We start from the raw sequence: 27,593 nt of genomic DNA, 5'->3' as shown, positions 1-27,593 counted from the left end.
GATTTTTAATAACGCATTCTTTAAAATTCCTACTGGCTTTAACTGACCACTATTTTCAGAAAAGGTAATGACACCTTTAATTCACTTACTCTGATGGAAGTTAGATTTTCACAGATTTTAAAGGAATTTTTGCAATTGAGTGCATTTGCAATGTGGACAATTTTTTTTTTTATGTTTCCATTTTGCTACATAGACTAGCTAAAATCTGTCTGTCAAAAACTGTTTCTTCAGGTTTTATGTATCTATGTATTTTAGAATGCTGAAAAAATGCCAGGGTTACATTCTACTCTATATTTCAAATAATTTCATAATTTTTTGTCTCTCTATTTTGGCAGATATGGTCCGGAAAAAGAATCCCCCTCTAAGAAACATTGCTAGTGAAGGTGAGGTACAGATCCTTGAGTCTACAGGTACTGAAAACGAAGCGTCTGGAAGGAAAAAAGAATTTTCTGCAGATCAGATGCAAGAAAACACTGACCAGGGTGATGCTGCAGAGCTAAACAACAAGGAGGATCTTTGCCTGCATATCCAAGAGCCATCTTCCAGCATTAAAAAAGACTTAAAAAGCTCAGTGCTGAGTGAAAAGGCTGGCTTCAATTATGAAAGCCACAATAAGGGAGGAAATGTTCCATCCTTTCCTCATGATGAGGTGACAGACAGAAATATGCTGGCTTTCTCATCTCCAGCTGTTGGGGGAATCTGTGAGCCCTTGAAGTCTCCTCTAAGATCAGATGCAGATGACACCCAAGAAGTGGTCTTCACTCCATCAGGAGATCCAGTGGAGACAGACAAAGAGCATCAGACATCGCCAAAAGCTACAGATGAAACAGTGCAAGTGCAAAGCGGTCAAACTGATGGCCAAGGCTCAAGTCCTGTCCCCATGGCCTCAAAAAACCCACAAGTGCCTTCAGATGGGGGTTTAAGGCCGAACAAATCAAAAGCAGATTTGTCAGCAAATGATAACCCAGATACGGCGCCTCTATCTCCAGAGCTTCAGGACTTCAAATGCAACATCTGTGGTTATGGTTACTATGGGAACGACCCCACAGATCTCATCAAACACTTCCGCAAGTACCACCTAGGACTGCACAACCGTACCAGGCAGGATGCGGAGCTTGACACTAAAATTTTGGCTCTCCACAACATGGTGCAGTTCAGCCACTCCAAAGACTTCCAGAAAGTCAACCGCACTGTGCTTTCAGGAGTGCTGCAGGACATCAATTCCCAAAGACCTGTCTTACTAAACGGGACTTATGATGTGCAGGTTTGTATCTTTCATATCCCTACACTGCCTCCTCATACATATGCTTCTTGCAAAGAAATAAATTGGGAATGGGATAGGCACCCTGGGTGATTATAAAGCAACTCCTACTTCCTCAGCATAAACCAACATAATTTAAGTATCTCATGTAGCCTGCTTAAACCACAGGAATGCTTAGATCCATTCAGGCTTATTGTATTCAGTGTTTTATTTACCCATTGGTTGCTATACATTATCAAAATTGTTACGCCGATGTGGGGACAGGATATATTAAGTGAGTATTTTTGGAGGTTCACTGTAAATCTGGTTGAGTAGTAATTGGCTTTTCAGTCATAGGCTTTCTTGTATGTAATTTAGTCTTTGTGATAATGAATAGTAAAAGATTTTAGTTGGCAAACAGGCAGCTTAGAGTAATCGTGTCTGAAAGCTTCTCTATAGCAGAGAGAGAAAAGAAAACAGAAAATAACTGTTTAAAATGGACCAGATGGACACTAGAATGTAGCTGCAAATTAAAAGGAACTACAGGTCTGTGGCTGTTGGCTGCTGGAAGTCAAATCTTTGCTTATTGATCTTGCAGTATTTAGAGAACAGAAAGTGGGACAGTAAAGTGGTCTAGTGCTAGAGCAACAGGGTTATATTTCTGCACAATGGGAAACCAAGATCGGGCTGTAAAAATAACAGTCAGTAATAATATTCACACTGCAGTTCAAATTAAAATGAATATAAAGGTTGAGCTATTGCCTCAGCTAATCATTTTTTTCATCTAATTTTTAGTATTGATGCTACTGCGTTGTCCAATATGAAGGATAAAAATTGTACATTCTTATAATAAAGAATGGATTTAAAAGATTGTCTCATGTTGTCCACTATGTTAGTTATTTGAACCTAGACAGAGATATTAATGTTAATATTTCCATAGTGTAAAAACCAATAATCTTAAAATCTACATTTTACTGATTTAAAAAAAAAATTAACCCCCTTTATGAATGATCTGTGATGAGCACTAGAAGGCCTGTATACTCTTCGACCTACAAATTCACTTGGAATAAAAATAATTTGGATTAGTTAGGAACAGAGATCACAAGTAAAATGAGTTCAACTGTCAACCCAATTTCAGGAACATGTTTGCATCAGACATGATGCACTGACCTGGTACTAATTACGAGACAAAATTCCAAGAAACGTTAAAAAAGAGAGCGAGAAAGAGAGAGAAGTGCAGGTAGAAGAAATATTTAGTAATACCTGCAGAGACTACTGTCGTTACAAGGAGACAATTCAGATAGGAAGTCAAGATGGCAAGCATCTCACCTTAAGGAATACTTAGAAACAGGACCACTACTCAAGCACTTGTAGCTTTTTAAGCTACTTAACTTTTTTTCCTCTCACTTTGTGAAATTCTAGAAAATCTTTTTATGGAGCAGCAAATCAAATCAAGATCGTTATTATGCATAAAAGCTACAGTCTTTGAACTGCTGTCTTATTAAAAGATCACTTCACTGTCTTGTGTCAGACGCTTTCTCCTGTCAAACTGTGATTAGAAAGCAAATACGTGATTTAGATAAAAGAGGATAGATGTGAATAATGTCAATGTGAAATGATGGTTTATAATTAGCACGTAATATGATGTTAATACCTGGATTTTCTGCTATAGTTTCAGTTTGCTGACTCCGGGGACAGCATCTTAGAGCAACTGATCCATTCTGTCAGAAATACGTTCACACAGGGACAGCCAAGGCATACAGCACAGAGGAATTTGAGTTTCCAAACACACTTTCATTTTCCCCAAACAGTTATTTCGTTAGGTCCTTGGTTATTTATAGAAAAGTTTATGTTTGATGAGAGTGAGCTGGACACTTTTCCTATGCAGTATTTTCAGAAATAAAACAGATGTGCGAGCTATCTCAGTTTGAACGGATAGAACTAGAAGTAAAACAGCTGAACCTAGACTATACTTGTCTACTAAGCTCTAGTAGTAAGATACTGCAGGAAAGACAAAAAGCGATAGGAAACAGCACATAGACAATCAGTTAAGATCAGTCTTTTCTCAGCCCAGAAACATGTTCTAAAATAGAACAGACAGCCTATACAATGCTGCCGATTTTAAAGGAACAATTGGATCTGGAAACGTAACTTTTTAAAGAGTGCTAATTTTCTCTGCCTAATTTGGAAAGAGAAGATTAAATAAGCCTCTGTGCCAAATACTATACTTCATCACTTGCACATACACCAGATGTTGATGCAGAACATGTCAGAAGATATGTAACTGATTAATATTTTCATGCTTCACAATTCTGAACAGCTTTGCTACATTCATAAACATACGGAAAGAACATCTGAAATTCCCCTTTGCACCCAACACGTTTGTGTTGCTGCCATGTCTGTTTCACAAGGACTTGGGAAAATGTTGAAGTCTAATACAAGAGAATGGAGTTGTATTAATTAGAGCTTGCATGCCATTTTACTGGAAATTGGTTGTCAGTCAAAGACCCCTACATTCTAAGAAAGAGGAACTGCATATGAATAGTAGCAGTTCATCAAAACAATCTTAAAATTCTGATATGGTCTGAAGAAAAAACAACAACCCCTCTGTAATCAAAATTAATTTGAAATGCTAGTGGAATGAGATTAAGGGCTGATTTATTGATGCAACTGCACTTAAACTGTTTTGTTGTTGTTAGGATGGAGGTAGATAGGGATTTATGATGTTTTAGGCACGGAAGATGAGGACAGAAGCTAGAGGGTGGGTGTTAGCACAGCCTCACATATTTGATCTGGTTCATGGTGATTAGTCAGGCTTTGAGCTATATGAAAGTTTCACCAGTGGAGGTTGCTACTGACTCTTGGACTTTGTGTACATAAGGCCTATTTAGAAAAATCATTAAACAAAAACAACCTCCCCCGCCCCGCCCAAACACACCATAGAAAAAGGAGAGAGAATAGAGAAAAATACAGTATCAGTTTTTAGACTGATAAGGACTAGGTTTGCAAGGGCTTTTGGCGGGGGGGGAAGTCAAATCTGTTTTGAAAGATACCACACGAGCAACACCTGCCTCTGTGCAACCTTTTAGAAATACGTTTTTATTATTCATCCCCAAAATACAGGTGCACATATGGGTTCAAGTCCAGGTACACAAACTCCTTTATTATTTCTTGTAAAACAGAGAGATTTTGAGAAATAAGGATGAACATAATTCAGACCATAGAACCTTGTGGTCTTACTGCTGTGTAGGCTTTGACTTATCTAGAATATTTAATGAGGGGAAGATGTCTTTGTCGTCTTTATAGACGAGATGTAACTTGGAGAGGCAATTTTTACATGCTCTGATGAATCTACTGTTCTCCATAGTTGCCATAGAAGCCAGTGGGCCTTTCTCTTCCTTCCCCTGTGTCCTCTGTTAGAATTCTTTTTGTCCAGGTCTGGCTGGCTCCCCATATTTCCCATTGCATTTCAGTAATTTGATTTATTCTATGAGAGTCAGAAAAAATCTAGAATGAGTCCAAATGAACAGTAGGCTGAAGTGGAGCAGCAGTCTGGTATGTCTACTTACTGTGCATATTATCTGGGAATCCTGATTCCCTCGGTATTTAGTTTCCAACAGTTATGACATTAGGTTTTCAAAAATTTAAGGATGACCCCACTTAGCCACAGTTCATCACTATGAACAGAACAAGTGATGTATTAGTTATTATCTTGAGATTTAATACAAAATATTATATTTGTGCATATTGTGGCAAAGTTCCTCCTCTCCTCTAGTAGGTCCTGTGCTTATTGGCGGATTTCTTCCCTGCAGTGGTTTTCCCCTTGGATGAAACCCATAGATTGGATCAACTACTCCTATGTCTGATTAGGAGTAGCGGGGCTAGGGGGGAACCCGGGCCCGCCCTCTACTCCGGGTTCCAGCCCAGGGCCCTGTGAATTGCAGCAGTCTCTATAGTGCTACTTGTAACCGCTGCTTGACCGCTACAGCTCCCTGGGCTACTTCCCCATAGCCTCCTTCAAACACCTTCTTTATCCTCACCACAGGATCCTCCTGGTGTCTGATACTGCTTGATTGTATGGTGTTTTCCTCAATCCTCCAGTAGTACTCCCTCTCAGTTCTTAGTTCCTTGTGTCTCTTGCTCCCAGCTCCTCATGCACACTTCTTTCTTCTGGCTCCTCCTCCCCAGACTGGAGTGAGCTCCCCTTTTTATACCAGGTGCCTTGATTAGCCTGTCCTGATTGGCTGCAGGTGCTCCAATCAATGTAGCTCTCTCCGGTGCCTTCTAGAAAGTTCTTAATTGGCCCCAGGTGCCTTGATTAGCCTGGAGCAACTGCCATTTTGGTTCCCATGGTACTAGGGATTTGCTTAGCCTGGAGTTAACATACCTGCTCCTCAATACTTTCCTGTAGCCATCCGGCCTTGCTCCATCACATATCCCCCCCCCCTCTGCGCAACACCATAAGGTTGGGCAACTTGGGACGCCAGGCAGTGTGCTCGTGAAAGACCATCAGCGTTGCCATGGTGGCATCCAGCCCTATGCTGTATACGGAACTGGAATGGTTGTAGGGATAAGAACCACCTGGTGACCCTTGCATTCTTTTCCTTATTTCTCTGCATCCACTGGAGGGGGTGCGTGGTCCGTCACAAGAGTAAATCGCCGGCCCAAGAGGTAATAACGCAGCGTCTCCATGGCCCATTTGACAGCGAGGCATTCTCTCTCGACTACTGCATACTTCTGTTCTCGTGGGAGCAGCTTTCTGCTTAGGTAGAGAATCGGGTGTTCTTCATCTCCAATCATTTGTGACAGAACTCCCCCCAACCCCACCTCAGAAGCATCTGTCTGTAAAATAAATTCCTTGGTAAAGTCTGGGGCTATGAGTATGGGGTCATTACAGAGGGCCGTCCGAAGGTCTACAAATGCCCCCTCTGCAGCGTCGGTCCACTTTACCATGTCTGGACCTCGATCCTTCACCAGGTCCGTTAGAGGACTTGCCCTGCTGGCGAAGTGGGGAATAAACCGTCGGTAGTAGCCTACCATGCCTAGGAATGCACAGACCTGCTTCTTTCGGGTTGGCCGGGGCCAGTTTTGAATCGCTTCTAGTTTATTAGTTTGGGGCTTCACTATACCCCTTCCTACAATATATCCCAGGTACCTAGCTTCTGCTAGTCCTATGGCGCACTTAGCAGGATTAGCGGTGAGGCCAGCCCGCCTTAAGGTGCGTAGCACTGCCTCAACCTTCTCCAAGTGGGTTCCCCAGTCTGGCATATGGATGATGACATCATCTAGGTATACAGCTGCATAACTAGTATGGGGGTGCAGCAGCTTGTCCATGAGGCGCTGGAATGTGGCTGGGGCCCCATGTAACCTAAAAGGGAGAACAGTGTACTGGAATAGCCCGTCTGGGGTGGAGAACGCTGTCTTTTCTTTAGCTTCTTTGGTCAGGGGAATCTGCCAATACCCTTTTGTCAGATCCAGTGTAGTCAAGAAACGGGCACTACCCAGTCGGTCAACCAGTTCGTCGATGCATGGTATGGGGTATGCATCAAACTGGGATACTTCATTCAGTCGGCGAAAGTCATTACAGAATCTTGTGGTACCATCAGGTTTGGGCACTAGAACAATTGGACTGCACCACTGACTGTAGGATTCTTCAATAACGCCTAATTCTAACATTTTCTTTACTTCAGCCTTGATTTCTTCTCTTTTGGCTGCTGGGATTCTGTAGGGTCTCAGTGTTATTTTGGCTCCAGGGATCGTGCGGATATGGTGATAGGTCTCAGTTGTCCGCCCCGGTTTTGTAGAGAAAACATCTCGGTTACGATTAATCATATCAGTTGCCTCGATCTTTTGGATTGGCGTCAAGTTGGGTGGTATCTTTACTTGCTCATGTACGTTATCCTCCTGGGGACTAAGCATGCCTCTCGATCATGCCAAGGTTTTAGAAGATTGATGTGGTAAATTTGCTCCGGTTTTCTGCGGCCTGGCTGCCGTACCTTATAGTTTACCTCTCCCACGGCTTCAATTACTTCATAGGGTCCCTGCCACTGGGCCAACAGCTTACTTTCTGCTGTGGGCACAAGGACCATTACTCGATCCCCCGGTTGGAACCGTTGAAGCTTTGCTTGGTGGTTATAATGGGTCCGTTGGGTCTCCTGTGCTTTTTCCAAGTGTTCTCGTACAATGGGTGTAACCTGGGCTATCCGATCCCTCATCTGTAGTACATGCTCAACTATGTTTCTTCCGGGATTTGGCTCCTCTTCCCAGGCTTCTCTGGCTATATCCAATATGCCTCGGGGGTGGCGCCCATATAATAGTTCGAATGGAGAGAAGCCTGTGGAGGCTTGTGGAACTTCCCGGATGGCAAACATGAGGTAAGGCAATAGGGTATCCCAGTCTTTCCCATCCCGGCTCACCACTTTCCTGATCATGGCCTTGAGGGTCCTATTGAACCTTTCCACAAGGCCGTCTGTTTGTGGGTGCTATACAGAGGTCCGTAGGGCTTGTACATGGAGCAATGAACAGAGATCTTTCATCAATTTAGACACGAAAGGTGTCCCTTGATCAGTCAGCACCTCCTTGGGAAGCCCAACCCGGGAAAATATCTGTACTAACTCCTTAGCTATTGTCTTGGAAGCTGTGTTGCATAGGGGGACAGCTTCCAGGTATCGGGTTGCATAGTCTAGTACAACCAGCACATGTGGTGGCCCCGAGCTGTCTTCTCTAGGGGCCCAATCAGATCCATGGCTATGCGTTCAAATGGTACCTCTATTATTGGAAGAGGTATCAAGGGGGCCCGTAAGTGTGGGCGAGGGCTATGTAGCTGACACTCTGGACAAGAGGTGCAGTATCGCCTGACATCTTCACGTATCCCTGGCCAGAAGAACCTCCGCAGGATCCTGGCCTGGGTTTTCTCTACCCCTAAGTGTCCTCCAAACAAGTGACTGTGGGCGAGGCTCAATATGGCTTTTTGATGTTTTCGTGGCACCAGAAGTTGATGTATCTCCTGCTCCTGCATTTGCTCCACACGGTACAGGAGATCTTTCTTCACTATAAAGTAGGGTCCTGGACCTCGGACCTTCCCCTCCACTGGTATCCCATCTATCTCAGCCACCTCTTTCCTGACGTTCTCATATCTGGGGTCCTCTGCCTGGTCCCGTCCAAACGTCTCTCTCCCAGGACTAACCTGCCTGAGCTCCCAGGGGCCGGCTTCTGCTTCCTCCAATGGCCTGTCGCCCTCATGGCTGGGGCCAGCCTTCGGCTCACCTTCCGTGTTGGTAGTTTCACTGTTGGCTGTTCGTGCCCGTCTGCCTACTAGCGCAGTCTTCTGGCCTTGGGTCAGGATCTGGGTTCCCAAAGCCTTCGCGGCCTTCCTTTCTTTTTTTGTCTTCTGGGCCTTTTTGGGGGCTGAGAATAGATCCTGAGAAAACTCAGAAAACATTGGGGGTTGACATTCCCCCAGTGATGAGTCGCTGTCAACAGGGTCTCCACTTCCCTGCAGCCTCTCAGGGGGAAGTAAATTATCAAACCCTGGATAGTCTCTCCCAATAACTACAGGATATGGGAGTTTAGGTACAACGCCCACTATCACCTCAATGGGGTTCCCCTGAACCTCTATCTCCACTGGGATGGTGGGGTATTGACTCATGGCCCCATGCACACATGTCACTGCTACACGTTTGGCTTGCAGCAGCTGGCTACTTTTTACCAGCTTACCCGATATAAGGGTGATAGCACTTCCTGAGTCCACCAGTGCTGTAGTTTCTGTTCCATTTATCTTCACTGGCCTGGTATAGTTATGTGGGGCTAACGCAACGCCCGCCAGGTGGATAAGGGAGCATGGGACCTCCCAATCCCCCAAGTTGCATTGCATAGGCTCTTCGGTGCTGGGACACTGTGCTGCTATGTGTCCCCACTCCCCACATGCATAACATCTATAACTATTTCTAGTCAGTCTCCCATCCTGTGGGCTAGGGGTTTTAGTCACAGGGTTCCCTCCACTCAGGCCAATCCCTTCCTTCTGGAGTCTCTGTTGGTTTTCAGCCCCCCTCTTCCTCCACCTAGGACTCCCCAGGGGTTTAGCTGTCCCTCCTTCCCGGGTTGGGGTTGGGTGTTTGCTTCGGAAGGGGCTTTCCTTGCGTAGTTGGGTCAATTCCCTGGCTGTCATGTGTCTTTCTACCAGCGTGATCATCTCATCATAGGTGCACGGATCGTTCTGGCCTACCCATTTGCGGAGATCTGGTGGCAGTGCCCTCGTGTACTGGTCGATGACCAGAACCTCTAGTATCTCTTCCGGACTCCAGGATTCTGTTTGCAACCACTTTCGTGCGAGATGGACGAGGTCATATAATTGGGATCGTGGGGTTTTGTCTTCCCGGTACCTCCAGTCATGATACCGCTGGGCCCGTACTGCGGATGTTACCCCAGATCTGGCCAAGATCTCTGCCTTCAGCTGGGAGTAGTCTGCTGCAGCTTCTTCAGGCAGATCATGGTAGGCCTTCTGGGCCTCCCCACACAGGAACGGGGCAAGGATGCCAGCCCACTGATCTCGAGGCCAGGCCTCCCGTAGAGCTGTCCTCTCAAAGGCCAGAACGTATGCCTCTACATCATCTTCCCGTGTCATTTTCTGCAGCCAATGGCTGGCCCGTATGAGCTGTGTCCCATCATGCCCACGGTTCATTTCTGCAAGGGTCTTTACCTGGCTTACCAGTTCCTGCAACATAGCTCGGTCTTGAACAGCTTGGTCCATCAGCAGGCAGTTAGTTTCTTGCTGCAGCCGCACTGCTTCTTGCTGGGCAGTTGCCTGGACACGGGTAGCATCCTGCTGGGCTGCCGTGGCTTGTATCAGTGCCCGTACTACCTCATCCATTGTGGTAACAAATTGTAATCCCCTTCCTCTTTGTGTGTGTGTGTGTGTGTGTGTTTAAATCACCCTCATTCTTCCGCCATGCTGTGCACACCAAAGATCCCACCCCTGACACCAGTTGTGGCACAGTTCCTCCTCTCCTCTAGTAGGTCCTGCGTTTATTGGCGGATTTCTTCCCTGCAGTGGTTTTCCCCTTGGATGAAACCCATAGATTGGATCAACTACTCCTATGTCTGATTAGGAGTAGCGGGGCTAGGGGGGAACCCGGGCCCGCCCTCTACTCCGGGTTCCAGCCCAGGGCCCTGTGAATTGCAGCAGTCTCTATAGTGCTACTTGTAACCGCTGCTTGACCGCTACAGCTCCCTGGGCTACTTCCCCATAGCCTCCTTCAAACACCTTCTTTATCCTCACCACAGGATCCTCCTGGTGTCTGATGCTGTTTGATTGTATGGTGTTTTCCTCAATCCTCCAGTAGTACCCCCTCTCAGTTCTTAGTTCCTTTTGTCTCTTGCTCCCAGCTCATCATGCGCACTTCTTTTCTCTGGCTCCTCCTCCCTAGACTGGAGTGAGCTCCCCTTTTTATACCAGGTGCCTTGATTAGCCTGTCCTGATTGGCTGCAGGTGCTCCAATCAATGTAGCTCTCTCCGGTACCTTCTAGAAAGTTCTTAATTGGTCCCAGGTGCCTTGATTAGCCTGTTCTGATTGGCTGCAGGTGCTCCAATCAATGTAGCTCTCTCCGGTGCCGTCTAGAAAGTTCTTAATTGGCCCCAGGTGCCTTGATTAGCCTGGAGCAACTGCCATTTTGGTTCCCATGGTACTAGGGATTTGCTTAGCCTGGAGCTAACATACCTGCTCCTCAATACTTTCCTGTAGCCATCCGGCCTTGCTCCATCACATAATAAATAAGCACTTGGTAACACTGACATAGGGTAATATTAAAAAAAAAATTCTCCTGTTGATACACAGGTATCTACACAAATAGACCTGTTGAAGTGAATTGGACTTCTCTTGTGAGTGCTCACTCATACGAGTTAAGGTCTTGCAGTCTGGTTCAGAATGTTTGCATCGTCAAAACACATACCCAGTATTAGCTCAAATGGAATCTCTGCATATATTAGGCTATCTACTGGGAGCTTTCTAAATATATAGTGCTTAAGATAGTAAATTCTAAAAATGATTATTTTGATCTAAAATAGCTATACGTTCCAGAACTGCCAGACCTTGAGACATTGTGCCCCAAAGTAAGATGCAGTCTAAACTGAAACCTTTATGATCCACTCAGTCTTTGTCAGTCAAAGCATTTGAGGACAAATTACACCAGCTGTAGAACAGATATTTAGATCAGCATTTTTAGTTCTAACACAGGTTATTGTTACAGTCGTAGAAAAGTGCTATAGATTGGAGAATCATTTTCAGTGTTCTGGGACGGGCTCTGTTAACGTCTCTCCTTTTTTGATGTATTGCTTGTATTTTAGTCCTTATGCTAGTGATCGCCAGTGGTGTATTATGTCTGTTGATGAAGAGAGCTGGTAAAAGTTATAAAAATAAAGGAGACACTTAGATATAAGACAAAAACAAAAAACAAAACAAAAAAAAAAGAAGAAAAGCACAGAAAATAAAGCTTTCTAAAATTATGAGGCCAGATCCTTCATTGGTGTAAATCAATGTAGCACATTGGTGTAAATCAGTGTAGCTACATTGAAGTTAATGGGGCTATGTTAACTTACAACAGCCAAAGATCTGTCCTGTAATTGTAAAACATATTTTAAGGGTATGAAGAATGGTATGATGTGTTATCTTTTCTCTGGTGTTAAGTATTGGTGTACAGTACTTTAAATGCAAACCGAGTTTCTGAGTGCCACTGGCTTCCATTGTTTTAACAGAATCTGGCCTGATGGCCTTAAATTAAAAACTATTGTGGTTCCATCACCCTTTTTTTTTTTTTTTTAAACAAAAGGCTTGATCTTACTATCTTTTAAAGTCTGTGCCAAATCTCCCATTGACTTTAATAGGAATGGAATGAATCCTGAGAAGAGCATGCTTATTTCAAGTGACTGTGACTCCCATAGATACTTGCTTAAGAGATGCAAATAACACAGAAAGCTTGGGGACTACATTGGCTCTTCGCATTGCTAACACAGCTCGATTCTTCCTGCACATGCATTAATAGCTGTTTAGTGCATAATTCAAAGGGTAGATATACCCTAAAGATTCTCCCATGTTGTGAGAGGTAGTTCTTCCTATCAGAGTTTAAGGAACTGGTAGTGTGGTTTTATAGAAACAAGCATTAAAGCAAAGAATCTGTCCTGGCCTGCATGACATGAAGAACTTCATAAGTGTGGGTTTGTTAAAATGTTCTGGATGCTATATTGTGCAAAGCAACTGGATAAACAGGAGCATTAGAAAATATTTTAGGATTAGAAGATTAAGAGTAATTGGCAAATGGAAAACTGGATAGTACAAGGGATTGGTAAGGGATCTACAGCCTTTCACCTCCTGGTTAGTGACTGAAATGTGACCCAGGTAATCAGAAATGAAGATTGATTAACATCTGATGCTCCAACTTCATTGCCTGGTCCAGTTGCAAGTAGGCAAAAGTCAGTTTTTGAGAAATCACCCTGACCACGTGCATCCTAATCAACAGTCACACCAGAAGCCAAGGATTTCATGGGTGCAGAGGCTGAACTTATACTATCAACCCTTGAGTGTTGAGCCTGAGCCTGTTATGTGCATGTAGGATGTTAGTTCCTACAGGCGGAATTCACTTTCTAAAATAGATAAAGAGAGTAACTGGCAGATACTATATATTTCTTGGTAGACTGCTGTTCTGTTAAATCAGAAAAATAATCTAAGCCATTTGCCATACTAATGATTTCAGGATTGGATTTGGAAAAGAGAAAAGCAAGTAAAGTTGTGAGGGAGGGTATTCTGGGTCAGGAAAATCAAATAAAAACACCCTCTTAGATTTAAAAACACTGAAAAAATCTTTATACTTGTCCATAAAAAAGAAACAAGGGGTGCAGGCATCCTATAACAATTAAAAAATGAAAAACAAACAAACAAACAAAAAAAACAACCAATCCTCTACAACTCCAAAAAGGTCATGACATCATCAAGAGTTAGAGACTTAAATAAAAGCAACATAAATTCAAATATCTACCAGAAATGTGTTATAAATAAATTGCCTTTTGTAAAGTGCTTTTCAGCTTGATCTTAACATATTAAAAACATGAAAACTCCAAACACTGCCCATCTTTTAGATGGGGAATCTGAGCCAGAAAGTGAAAAAGTGACTTAGCTAAGGTTGCAAAGCCAAGAATAGAACCCAGGAGTTCTGATGCCTACTCCCTTGCTGTAATTATTAGACTAAGGGGGAGTTAAAAATTCTAAAACACCAGAACACGAAAGAAGGGTGACCCAGTTGTAGTACAGTAACTCCTCACTTAAAGTTGTCCCAGTTAATATTTCGTTGTTATGTTTCTGATCAATTTGGGAACATCCTTGTTTAAAGTTGTGCAATGCTCCCTTATAACGTAGTTTGGCAGCCGCCTGCTTTGTCCACTGCTTGCAGGATAGGGTGACCAGACGTCCCGATTTTATCGGGACTGTCCCGATATTTGCTTGTTTATCCCGTGTCCCGACCAATGTTAGGTCGGGACACTGGACAAACAAGCAAAGGCTCCGGAGCCCAGAAGGGCTCGCGCCCTCCCCCACCCTGACTCTGCCCCCTCCTTCCCCCATTGGCTCCCTCCCCAAATCCCCGCCTCTTGCCAAGCATGCCATGCCCAGGAGACGCAGGGGAGTGCGGGGCCGGGGTGAGTGTGAGTCTGGCCTGGCCCCGAGCAGGCAGGACTTGGTACCTGAAGGGAGAGTAGGGGGGGCGGCCCGCGGGGCCAGGCGGCGGCTGTTCTCCCCACCTGGGCAGCAGGACTCGGGAGCAGCCGCTGCTGCAGCTCCCACTGCCGCGGGGAGGCGGCCAAGCACGTGGCGCTCAGCGGCTGCGGCTTTGGCGCCCGGGCCAGAACCCCCCGAGCCCGGGCCTGCTGCAGGGACCCAGCAGCACGCATGCTGCGCCCAGCCCCTGGCCAGTCGTGTCTGGGCTGGCTGCCCGGCTGGTGTAATCCCGCAGCGGAGGCATCGGCAGCCCAGCCCCATTCGTTCTCCTGCGGGACCCAAGTGGGATGGGGGGGCTGGGGCCTGCTGCCCCCACTCCGGGGCCGCCCGCGGGATTGCACCAGCTGGGCAGCCAGCCCAGACGCGACTGGCCAGGGGCTGGGTGCGCGCTGGGTCCCCGCAGCAGGCCCGGGCTCGGGGGGTTAATGGGTGCTAGAGCCGCAGCCGCCAAGCTTGGCCAGCGGCCGCTTCCTCCCCCCGCGGCAGTGGGAGCTGCAGCAGCGGCTGCTCCCAAGTCCCGCTGCCCAGGTGGGGAGAACAACCGCCGCCTGGCCCTGCAGGCCGCCCCCTACTCTCCCTCCAGGTACCGCGCCCGAGTCCTGCCTGCTTGGGGCCAGGCCAGACTCACACTCACCCCAGCCCCGCGCTCCCCTGAGTCTCCCGGGCCTCCCTCCAGCGCTTGCGGAGGGAGGAGGAATCGGGGGTGGGGGATTTTTTTTTTTTTTTGCTCTGCCGCCATTTTTTTCCTCTCTGTCCCTGTCTCCCCCCCCCTCCCCCGCATGTCCCGATATTTGACCTGGGTGATCTGGTCACCCTATCGCAGGAGGAGCAGCCTGTTGGAGCTAGCTGGTGGGGGCTTGGAACGAGGGTGGACTGGCAGCCCCCTATCAGCTCCCTGCTCCCATAAGTTCCCTGTGCAGCAGCTGCCCAGCAGGCTAGCAATTGCCACGTAGTTCAGCTGCCCCTCACCCCACTGCCATGTGCTGCTCCTGCCCTTTGCCTTGGAGCTGCTCCAGGTAGCCTCCTGCTTGCTGTGCGGGGGTAGGGGGAGAAGAGGGGGTCTAATGTCTAGGTGTCCCCCTCCTCCCTGCTTCTGCACCACTTACCCCATTTACAAAGAGTTGGGGGGAGGGGAGAACATGACAGGGCTCAGGATGGAGGGAGCTTGCTGGCAGGAGCTGCTCTCTCAACTTGCTGATCTATTTAAAAAGGCAGTGTACTTAGAGTGGGGTCAGTGTACTTAAAGGGGCAATGCACATCTCTCTCACACACACAAACAGGGGCGGCTCTAGGAATTGCGCCGTCCCAAGCAGGGCGGCAGGCCGTGGGGGGGCGCTCTGGCGGTCGCTGGTCTCGCGGCTCCGGTGGACCTCCTGCAGACGTGCCTGCAGAGGGTCCGCTGGTCCCGCGGCTCCGGTGGACCTCCCGCAGGCACGCCTGTGGATGCTCCACCAAAGCCGCGGGACCAGCAGACCCTCCACAGCCATGCCTGCGGGAGGTCCACCGGAGCTGCCTGCCACCCTCCCGCGGCACGCCGCCCCAAGCATGCGCTTGGCGCGCTGGGGTCTGGAGCCGGCCCTGCTGACACACACGGTGTATGTCCCCTCCCTCCATTCGTGCTGCCTTGTAGAGTTGAGGCTACATTAACAACAATGTGTTAACCCTTGAGGGCTCAGCCAATTGCTAGTTTATCATTTAGCAGTAAGGCACGCCCTGGGAATTAGCCCACTCTCTGACTTCACCGTCTCAACCGAGCTTCACAATCATCATGACTGTGAACAGTATTAAATTGTATAAAACTTACACTGTGGGTGGGTGTGTATATATATATCTCATATAGTCTTTTGTCTGATGAAAAAAATTTCCCTGGAACCTAAATCTCCTATTTACATTAATTCTTATGGGGAAATTGGATTTGCTTAACATCATTTTGCTTAAAGTCACATTTTTGAGGAAAATAACTAAAATGTTAAGTGATGAGATACTGTATAAAAGCATGTACAGTAAAAAAAGGCAAAAACCTTCCCCCACCTATAGGTGATGTTTTATAGTGTACCCATTGAATGCTCTAATGAATTCTCTTAATAATGATTTATAGGAGCAAAATAAAGATACAGATGTTTTGCACATCTAAAGACAAAATGGTTGAGGCTATATAAACACCTTATTTACTTAAAAAACTACCTAGGAATAAATTTTATAATGGAAAACCCCAGAAGGCCTTTAAGAAATGTTGTATACTAAATGTACACAGAGGCTTGTAGCTGCTATGGAAGTTAGATCTTGAAGGATTGAGAATACCCAAAAGAGTGAAGAATGCACTTGAAATTGTACTAAGTAGTAATCATCTGTAAGGAACACTGGAGAAACAAGATGGGTGAGGTAATATCTTTTATTGGGCCAACTTCTGCTGGTGAGATAGACAGACTGTCATGCTTACAGATCTGAAGCTTCTCTTGTTTACCAACAGCAGTTGGTCCAATAAAAGATATTACCTCACACACCTTGTTTCTCCAGTGTTTCTTACACATGGTTACCATCTAGAACAGTTTTAAGTGCATTTTCCACTCTTTCTTTTGGGTCGTCTCAATCCTTCAAGATCTAACATGAGTTAAGTTGTCTCTCTAATATCCTGGGACCAACACTGCTACAACAACAACAACATATTTAAGAAATACTGACATTTAACAAAATCAAGCTTCCTCTTACCAGCTTCTTTTATATTTTCTGGCTGTTTTTAACAATAATGGAAAAGAAGCATAAATTTAATTCTATTGAAGAGATTAACTGAATCCCTATTGTCATTTTGGTCATAGCCTGTTAGCATGGCCAGTAATTTAAGACTGAACTCTACTGATAATTGTTGACATTCATGAATGAATTAAACCATTAACTAAAAAGAGTTTTGATTTTTAGATGCTTTAGACTAGTGATCCTTACTAATGGGATTTATTTCAGTTTAATCCATAAAAGGCTCAGATCCTCAAAGGTATTTAGGCTTGTAACTTTCATTTACATCTGTGGCTGAGGTGGGAATGGGACCTGGACTCCTGAGTTCAAGTCCACTGCTCTAGTCACTAAACTATTTTTTCCATCCTAAGGAGGGCCTGCTACAGGAGAATGCTGAATATGAGTCATCCCTCTGTGTATCTGCCTGGGAGCCATAGGTCTGAGGATGTTTTTTTAACCCCAGCCCTGCTGACTCTGCACTACTGCTTGTGGGAAGAGTAAAGTTGGACTCCACAGCTCGATTAGAACTGAAGTGTTTTAGTGTTGCTTTGTCCTCTTCCTTGTGATTTTTGTGCTGGCAGGGAACATATGGGTTAGAAAGTAAAACACAGAGGGCGTGAGGGGAATGGGAATGAACGCTTTGAGTAAGTACCTGAAGCCAGACGTCACCTTTGAAATTTCAGAGAAATGTGGATGGGATATGACTTATTTCGTACGCACCTCCTCCCCCTCCCCCCGCCTCCTCCTCTCTCTCTCCCTTTTATTCCATTCTCTCTGGAAAAGGAAAGAGAGCAAGAGGGAAAAATGTATATATACACAGAGAGAGAGAGAGAATTTGCTGTCCTTACATAGAGATATGATATGTAACTGAGAAATCTGAAAGTCAGGCCAAGACTTGAGTAGAATGCACGAATCCAAACACTTTGGCAAATGGGTAGGCTTCATCCAAATTTGGCTGGCTGAAAGCTGAGGCAGTTTTAGTTTATACCATTACCACTTTCCTTCAAGTGCTTCTGCTAGCCTTGCTATATGGAAGCTAGTTTCCTTGTTCCTTTACCTGGTGACCCTAGCGGAGGCTTTAAATAGATTTTCTCTGCTTGAAAAATGACTCTTGAGTGTAATAATATTAAGATGACCTTATGTTACCTTTCACGTACACCTTCTGCTAATAGGATCCATTATTTTAAATTGTGGCAGGATACTCAGTGAAACCCCGGTCCAACAATTGGTAATCAGTTACATTCCAGTGTTTTAAAGATTTTTTTCCCCCTCTATTGCAATTGGTAAGCACAAGATATACTGTAAATTCTTAATTCTCTTTTATCCTCATGTTACAGAGAAGGAGATTCGCATGGGACACCAAACTTGCTATGTAGGGCATTAATCAGGATTAAGAAAAGTTACAAAAATATATTCATTTACAGCTACTCTGTTGATTTGCTTAATATGTTTTTCCAATGTTCAGAAATAAAAGTAATTAGCAACAAGCAGCAGCTGGACTTATTGTCACTCCTGCTTCCTAACTGATATCCAAAGAGCGCCTGCAAAGATGGTCTTGTTGTCTGTAGGCTCTCTAGATGGACTCCTAAGAATAATGGATGTATTTACTCATGAGAGCCACTTAAGGTAAAGTATTTTGGCTGGTTATTCAATGCAACAGCAAAATAAACAAACAAACACTGACTGAATGAGCAAAACCAGATCTCTTTGCAACTGAGTTAATCACACAATGAGTGGCTGTTATTTTCTGTTTTCTTTAATTCCTTCAATGCCCCTTTAAATTAAAGGCAGAGATGTTTCACCGAACATCAGTGAAACTTTGAAGATTTGAAATAACGTGATGGATAAAGAGATAATGAGCCAAATCTGGTGGAGTAGCTGCAGTTCCCAGTGACTTCAGTGGGTCAGTCCCAGCATGTTTTGCCTACAATTTTTGCTATCCTGTTTTTAGCGATAGGAACTAAAGGTCCTCTGCAGTAGAGTCAGTCCCCCAAAACTGGCCTCTCCCCAAAGAACTCCTCCGAGCCAGATTCTTAGCCTGAAATTGGGACTCTCAAGCCCTATGACAATGCTAACTCCTGGTTATACCAGGGTGCCTTTCAATCTCGCGGTTATCTATTTTAATATCTTTGCCAGACGCACACAGATTTCATTTCAGCTTATCAGAAAAAAGTTTTAACCAGCTCATTGGAATCATGTTTTTTAAAACAAGAATCAGAGGCTGAAAAGCATTTTTATACCATGATTTAGCAACCCATTGACTCACTATACGTGTTTAGTGCTGATGGCATACAAGGCATAAGCATCTTATACTCCAAGCTAAATAGCTAAAAGGCATTTCTATTATATGCATTTTAAAATGTTTACATTTCATGCTCTTTGTATGTCTGAGTCTTTCCGTATGGTGTGATTCTGAATGAGCGGTGATCACATGCTTGCTCTGTGGCACAGCTGTTGAGGAGGGGAAGAAAAAAATAATTACACCATTTGCCTAATGCATTACAACTGAATCCTGGAGAAAAGCAGTAATTCACTTAACAGTTGGGGGAATGAAAATCTGACCCTGCACGGAGTGTGTCGAAACGTTATATGCCCTCATTTAAGCCCCTCTCATACAGAAAAATCCAAGGCATGGCACTGCTGCATTGATGTTTCCACTGACATCTCTGCTTATTAGGAATGGTATACAAAGGGTGAACTGGGTGAAGGGTGGGTGGGTAATTGGTCGCTGAATAGTGTGTAATTGTTATAATTCAGGAAAAGAAGTAAAACTGCAGTGACATTTTTGTCATGAGAGACTTTTTCCCCTTCCCTCCCCCGTTCCTTTTTTGGCCATCAAACCAGTTGTACAGGAGCAGCAAATCTCTCTATGATGTCACAAGGCAGGTGTGGTGCACTCATGGGAAGGGCAGGACTGCTTGCTATGAGAACAGAGATTTTAATAACATAAGCCTGGAAGCCTTGCTTCCTTCCTTCCTGCAATCCATGTGCTCATAGATCATGAGAACAGTTAAGTAGACCTACTTTTTTTTTTTAAATTAGTGATGTCATGGTTTTGGGTGTAGTAGGTTTCTTTCTTTGCTACATGCCATTTTTCTACTGTAATTTTTTCATTCTTATTTTACTGAGTTAGAGCTCTTTATAGGAAAAGAACAGAAGATTTCCTTGGAGAATGTCTGCATTGAGTAATCTTTGAGAAAATTGCCTTTCGGTTCAGACAGCAACCCCCATATTTCTAAAAAGGAGTCTCGGCGGATACTGGATGCTGTTGCAAGAATGCTCTGTAGTTGAAGGAATGGACGTAATCAGGCGCAGGCAACTGAATTCAGTTTTCAAATTTCATTTTTGTGTGTCCAGATTCATAAAACAGTGGTACTCCTTATGCTGTAATACTGACTTCCACTCCAAATTCTTTTTCATATTGGCAGATCAAGACTGGGGGCCTGCTAAAATGCTCAGAAAAGTCTCCCATTGACAGATATCTAGAGTAGCTTGATTTTAAAGAGGAGAATGGGGTAGTACTTTAGAGCAGTGAAGAATGGATGGTACAGTGGTAATAGTCTGGTATTTTAGAGAACTGGGGTCATGTCCCTACTCTGCCACAGACTTCCTGTGTGATGTTGGGTGAGTCACTTAGCCTCTTTGTACCTCAATTCTTCATCTGTAGAATGGAGATAATAGTACTCCCCTACCTAAAATGGATGTTGTGAGTTAAAGATTGTGATGTGCTCAAATGTAACAATAATGGTGGCTATATATGTACAGAAGAAAGATGGGAATTGAGTCAAGAGATATCCAGGTCCAGCTCTATGAAACTGGGCAAGTCTTTTTAACCTATGTGTGCCTCAATTTCCACAACTGAAAAATGGGCACAATATTTATTCAACTTTGTAAAGCACATTGAGATCTTCAGATGTAAAGTGCTGCAGAAGTGAAGGGTTTTACTATTTTATGACATAGTTGTTACAGGACATTAGTGATGTAGGTCTTATTAAAATGTATCCTTAAATTTTTGTGTAATTTCTTTTTTTCCTATTTGGTGTTTGAACAATTCTTCAGTATAGCTAAAATTATTGCATTATTTTTTCATAGGTTACTTTAGGTGGAACCTTTATCGGCATTGGACGGAAAACTCCAGATTGCCAAGGCAACACCAAGTACTTCCGCTGCAAATTCTGCAATTTCACCTACATGGGCAACTCATCGAATGAACTAGAGCAACACTTCTTACAGACTCACCCGAACAAAATGAAAGCCGCCCTTCCTTCCTCTGAATCGGGGAAACCTTCAGAGAAAAACTCTAATAAATCCAGTCCTACTCTTCGATCATGTGATTCTGGAGACTTGGGGAAGTGGCAGGACAAAATCACCGTAAAAGCAGGAGACAACACACCAGTTGGATACTCGGTGCCTATCAAACCCATAGATTCTTCTAGACAAAATGATACAGATGCCACCAGTTACTACTGGTGTAAATTTTGCAGTTTCAGTTGTGAATCATCCAACTCTCTCAAACTATTAGAACATTACAGCAAACAGCATGGGGGGAACCAATCAGGAAGCCCTCATCCTGATCTAAATGATAAACTTTCAAGAGGATCTGTCATTAATCAGAATGACCTAGCCAAAAATGCAGAGGGGGAGCTAGTAACAAAGACAGAAAAGGGTTCTAGTATGGCGAAAAAGAAAGACTTCTCTAGCAAAGGCGGAGAGGATAACGTTGTGACAAGCTACAACTGTCAGTTCTGTGACTTTAGGTACTCAAAGAGCCATGGCCCAGAAATAATAGTGGTGGGCCCACTTCTCCGTCATTATCAGCAGCTACACAACATTCACAAATGTACCATTAAACACTGTCAGTTCTGTCCTCGAGGCCTCTGCAGTCCAGAAAAGCACCTTGGAGATATTACTTATCCGTTTGCTTGCAGAAAAAGTAATTGTTCCCACTGTGCTCTCTTGCTCTTGCACTTGTCTCCTGGGGTGACAGGAAGCTCTAGAGTCAAACACCAGTGCGATCAGTGCTCATTCTCCACTCCTGATGTAGATATTCTCCTGCTTCATTATGAGAACGCACATGAAGCCCAGACATCTGATGTCAAACAAGAAGCAAATACCCTTCAAGGGATGGATGGGCCCCTGACACTCAAAGAGAACAAAGAACACTCATGTACCAAATGTGACTTTATTACCCAGGTGGAAGAAGAGATTTCCCGACACTACAGGTACAGTGAATTTTAAAATTACATATAGTAAAACACAAAACAAACAAACCCTGAACACTTCTATGAGATGTCAGGGATCCTAGTATACTGGAGAAACTTGAAATTAGATCAAAATGGGAATTCATATAGGTGTATCTCTATATCTGGTTATATAGTGCCAAATCCAACTCACATTTACTTTGGTCAAACTCCAGGTAAGTCAATGGAGTTACTCTAGATTTAAACCAGTGCACCTAAGAGCAAAATTTGGACTTGTGTGAATGCTGTGGTTCCTACATATTTGAGATTCGCTGAGTTGTTTTCTATCAGAAATACTTCTAGCTACTTTCTGCCAGAAAGCTGATATCTTCATTTATAAAGGGAATCCAAGACTGACTATAGAACTATTTCTTTCATGCTTTATAGTACAATAATCTTATTAACTACGTTTTTGTAGTATTTTCCATCCCCAATTCCAACATTTCAATGATTAAGGACATTCTGCTGTTCTTTAGTATTCCTTTTAGGGCTGTCGATTAATTGCAGTAAACTCATGCGATTTAATTCAAAAAAATTAATTGCGATTAAAAACATTAATCACAATGTCACTGTTAATAGAATACCAATTGAAATTTATTAAATATTTTTGGATTTTTTTCTTCATTTTCAAATATAAGGATTTTAATTACAACACAGAATACAAAATGTATAGTGCTCACTTTATATTATTTTTTATTACAAATATTTGCACTGTAAAAATGATAAACAAAAGTAATAGTATTTTTCAATTCACCTCATACAAGTACTGCAGTGCAATCTCTTTATCATGAAAGTGCAACTTACAAATGTAGGGTTTTTTTGTTACATAACGGGACTCAAACAAAACAATGTGAAACTTTAGAGCTACAAGTCCACTCAGTCCTACGTCTTGTTCAGCCAGTCACTAAAAGAAACAAGTTTTTTTACATTTACAGGAGATAAAGCTCCCCTCTTCTTATTTACAATGTCACCTGAAAGTGAGAACAGGCATTTGCATGGCACTGTTGTAGCTGGTGTCACAAGATATTTATATGCCAGATGCGCTAAAGATTCATATGCCTCTTCATGCTTTGCCCATCGTTCTAGAGGACATGCTTCCATGCTGAGGACGCTCGTTAAAAAATAATGCGTTAATTAAATTAGTGACTGAACTCTGTGGGGGAGAATTGTATGTCTCCTGCTCTGTTTTACTCGCATTCTGCCATATATTTCATGTTATAGCAGTCTCAAATGATGACTCAGCACGTTGTTCATTTTAAGAACACTTTCACTACAAATTTGACAAAATGCAAAGAAGATAACAATGTGAAATTTCTAAAAATATTTACAGCACTCCACCCAAAATTTAAGAATCTGGAATGTCCTCCAAAATCTGAGAGGGATGAGGTGTAGAGCATTCTTTCAGAAGTCTTAAAAGAGCAACATTCTGATGCAGAAAGTACAGAACCCAAACCACCAAAAAAGAAAATCAATCTTCCACTGGTGGCATCTGACTCGGATGATGAAAATGAACATGCATTGGTCCGCACTGTTTTGGATTGTTATCGAGCAGAACCTGTCATCAGCATGGACACATGTCTCCTGGAATGGTGGTTAAAGCATGAAAGGACATATGAATCTTTAGAGCATCTGGCACGTAAATATCTTGCAATGCCGGCTGCAACAGTGTCATGTGAATGCCTGTTCTTACTTTCAGGTGACAGTGTAAAAAAGAAGCAGGCAGCATTGTCTCCTGCAAATGTAAATAAACTTGTTTGTCTGAGCAATTGGCTGAACAAGAAGTAGGACTGAGTGGATTTGTAGGCTGAGCGATTGACTGAAAAAGGACTTGTGGGCTGTAAAGTTTTACGTTGTTTTATTTTTGCATGCAGGCTTTTATTGTACATAATTCTACATTTGCAAGTTCAACTTTCACGATAAAGAGATTGCACTACAGTACTTGTAGTAGGTGAACTGAAAAATACTATTTTGTTTTTTACAGTGCAAATATTTGTAATAAAAAATAAATATAAAGTGAGCACTGTACACTTTGTATTCTGTGTTGTAATTGAAATAAATATACTTGAAAATGTAGAAAACATTCAAAAATATTTAAATAAATGGTATTTTGTTATTAACAGTGCGATTCATCGTGCGATTAATTTTTTTTTAATCGCTTGACAGCCCTAATTCCTTTCAAACTGGGAGCAAGCACTCTTTCATCTGTTGATGCCATCCCACAAGATATTTTTCCAGATGATTGTTTTTATGTTGTTGGTCTAAAATGTCACTTTATTTTTAAGTGTTAGCATTGCTATATGAAGATGAACAGAGCCAGTCTTCCGATTCACGTCCTTATGGCAGCCAATTCCCTGATAAACCTTTTGGGGTGGATCCTCAGCTGTTGGAAATTGACTTCAGTGGAGCTTTGCCAATTTACATCATCTGAGAATTTGGCCCTCCAATTTTAAAAGAATAGTTTGTTATACATTTTGCAAAAACTGGGTTAAATATTAAGTAAATAATGTTAACTACATTAAACATTTATGACCAGAGTCAATGGCAACCACAGAAAATCCAGACTTCCATCACCTTTTAAAGGATTTTTGCATAGAAGCCATATATACTGATGACAAAAGAAGATCCAGTGTCAGACATCTCTTAAATATATGAGAGCCTGCAATGCATTTACTAGATTCCAGGACATTGAGAAAGTAACAAAGGCAGCTATAGTATAGTGCTTTAATACAGAGTTTAAAACAGGGGCATCTAAACATTGCCCAACAGAGGGCCGCATTGGCAATATGTTGGGAGCCCATAAAAAAATGGAGCAAATTGCTCATCTTTAATTTGAGGCTGTAGCCTCTGGAAACTACAGGTCCCAGCATGCAGTGCCCGATTTTTTATCTCAGTGAGCTGCAGGGATGTTGTGGGGATTAACCGGTTAATGTTTGCAAACTGCTTTGAAGATAAAGAGCGGTATCTAAGTACTAGATATTATCATCAGGTCAGCTTTGGACCAGTTTGTATAACTCCATAGGCTGCACTTTGCTGCTGGGGCATGGAATGATTTTTTTTTTTTTAATTTTTTTTTTAGCTATTAAAGATAGCTATTAAAGATTTTATTTTTAGCTATGCCATGGCTTCTCTACTGGAAAAGGAAAAATTGTTTTGCTGCAGCTGGTAATTTAAATTTTTTAGAAGCATGTTTAATTAAAATGCCTATTCCTAAGAAAAAGGAAGGGAGAGAGGGCAAAATTTTCAAAACTGAGTGCCTTAAGTTAGGTACCTAAATCAGTGGCCTAATTTAAAAAAAATGCTGAACAGCCAGCAGCTCCTACGAATGTCAGTGGGAACTGCTGTGTACTCAGTATTTTGAAAATCAGGAGACTTATTTAAAGGTCGAAATGTGGACGTGGGTACCTAAAATTAGGCTGTTTTGTTTGAAAAGCATGGGAAGAATTCTCTAAACCTTTAGCACACCACACCCTCATGTACTTTGTAGTTGTCATATAACTATAACTACATCTCCCTGCCCTCAACATCTCCCAATTTCAAACACGTCTTACTTTTAAAATGTGTATTGTTCTCATTTTTCATGTCCCTTCTCCTATAAAATCACACTTTTGTAGTTTAATTCTGGGGAAAAAATTACAACAAATATTTAGAATCTATTAAAAAAAAGACCTAAAATGACTTTTCCGTAGATAATAGTTTTATTTAAATACACATGATATTTTGCTCTACTAGGATAGAAGCATGGGGATATTCCAATTGGAAAGGGAGGAATATTTTACTATATAATGGTATAGAACGGGGTAGGCAACCTATGGCACGCATGCCGAAGGCGGCACGCAAGCTGATTTTCAGTGGCACTCACACTTCCTGGGTCCTGGCCACCGGTCTGGGGGGCTCTGAATTTTAATTTAATTTTAAACGAGGCTTCTTAAACTTTTTTAAAACCTTATTTACTTTACATACAACAATAGTTTAGTTATATATTATAGACTTATAGAATGTTAAAAATGTTAAAATGTATTACTGGCACGCGAAACCTTAAATTAGAGTGAATAAATGAAGACTTGGCACTTCTGAAAGGTTGCCGACTCCTGGTATAGAACTTCCATGTCTACCTTCAATGAGTACATTTTAGGGAAGTTAATCAATCCTATACTTCTTTTCTCCCTCTGAGTCCTATACAGTTGGTCCTGGCTCTACAGTGAAGAGATACAAGAATAATTCCAAGAAAAAAAGATCCAGAATTTTTGAAAAATATTTATATCTGTGAATTACGTGGCACATATAGGGTATGTCTAGTCTGCAATTAGATACCCTCCTCCCTTGTAGGGTCACAGAGCCCAGGCTCCAGCCCAAGCCCAAATGTCTACAGCTCAGTTAAACAGCCTCTGAGCCCAAGCCCCGTAAGGCAAGCTAGCTGACACAGGCCAGTCTCAGGTTTTAAATTGCAGTCTAGACATCCTCATATAGCATATGCTGGTGTGAGATAAAGTTTTTATCAATGGGATGATGTTCTTTGTGACTTCCTCATGCATGAGCAAAACTTTAGATGTAGGAAGTATTTATGCCAAACAGTCATGAATTCCATATATATGGAATACATAGAGAGAGAGAGAGATAAGAACACAAGAACATAAGAATGGCCCTACTAGGTCAGACCAAAGGTATATCTAGCCCAGTATCCTGTCTTCTGACAGGGGCCAGTGCCAGGTGCCCCAGAGGGAATGAACAGAACAGGTAATCATCAAGTGATCCATTCCCTGTTGCTCATTCCCAGCTTCTGGCAAACAGAGGCTAGGGACACCATTCCTGCCCATCCTGGCTAATAGCTATTGATGGACCTATCCTTCATGAATGTATCTAGTTCTTTTTTGAACCCTGTTATGGTCTTGGCCTTCACAACATCCTCTGGCAAGGAGTTCCACAGATTGACTGTGAGTTGTGTGAAGAAATACTTCCTTTTATTTGTTTTAAACCTGCTGCCTATTAATTTCATTTGGTGACCCCTAGTTCTTACGTTATGAGAAGTAGTAAACAACACTTCCTTATCTACTTTCTCCACACCAGTCATGATTTTATAGACTTCAATCATCTCTCCTTAGCCATCTTTTTTCCCAGTCTTATTAATCTCTTGTCATACAGAAATATAATTATTATTATATAATAAAATAATGTGATAGCTACTCTCAGTTCCACCACTGTGAGGGAAAAATGCTGCAAAATTCGCTGCTGGCAATTTATATACTAAGAAGCTGAATGGATCCCAACTATAAATACATAATTATGCATTGTATGGGCAGAAATGGTATTTTTCAATTCCCGTATTAAATGTTACCATTGGCAAATACTGAATACCACGGGTCTGCTTAGATCCTGCCTGCATGGTTGAGTCCATGAACTCCCTTGTGTGTGCATCTTCAGTGACTTTCAAGAATCGCAGGTATAAACTATGCATCCAGATTTTTTCTGCATCTTTCTGGCTGTACATCTATAATATCATTTTTGTCTGTTTACTTAAATATTATTTTTGTGTCATTGTCCTCCAGTATTATCCATCTGCAGTGCAGGCCTTGGCAGCCCTGCATTACTGGTAACATTAGAATTTGCAAGAATAATTAGCTTTTC

General features: G+C 43.0%; 1 protein-coding gene across 5 annotated transcripts in view; it reads left to right on the top strand.

Moving 5' to 3' along the window:
- Positions 1–27,593, top strand: part of TRPS1 (transcriptional repressor GATA binding 1) — a 326,956-nt gene that overhangs the window by 106,404 nt on the left and 192,959 nt on the right. For all 5 annotated transcript variants that reach the window (XM_039525654.1, XM_039525658.1, XM_039525657.1 and 2 more), the window contains 2 exons: positions 336–1,264; positions 20,824–21,953. In XM_039525654.1, coding sequence (XP_039381588.1) covers positions 336–1,264; positions 20,824–21,953 — 2,059 coding nt within the window. The remainder of the gene's footprint in view (positions 1–335; positions 1,265–20,823; positions 21,954–27,593) is intronic.

Source organism: Mauremys reevesii, linkage group 2, assembly GCF_016161935.1.
Source record: "Mauremys reevesii isolate NIE-2019 linkage group 2, ASM1616193v1, whole genome shotgun sequence".
NCBI classification, from domain to species: domain Eukaryota; kingdom Metazoa; phylum Chordata; order Testudines; family Geoemydidae; genus Mauremys; species Mauremys reevesii.
Note: the sequence above shows the minus strand (reverse complement) of the source record. Positions and strands in the feature narration are given on the sequence as shown.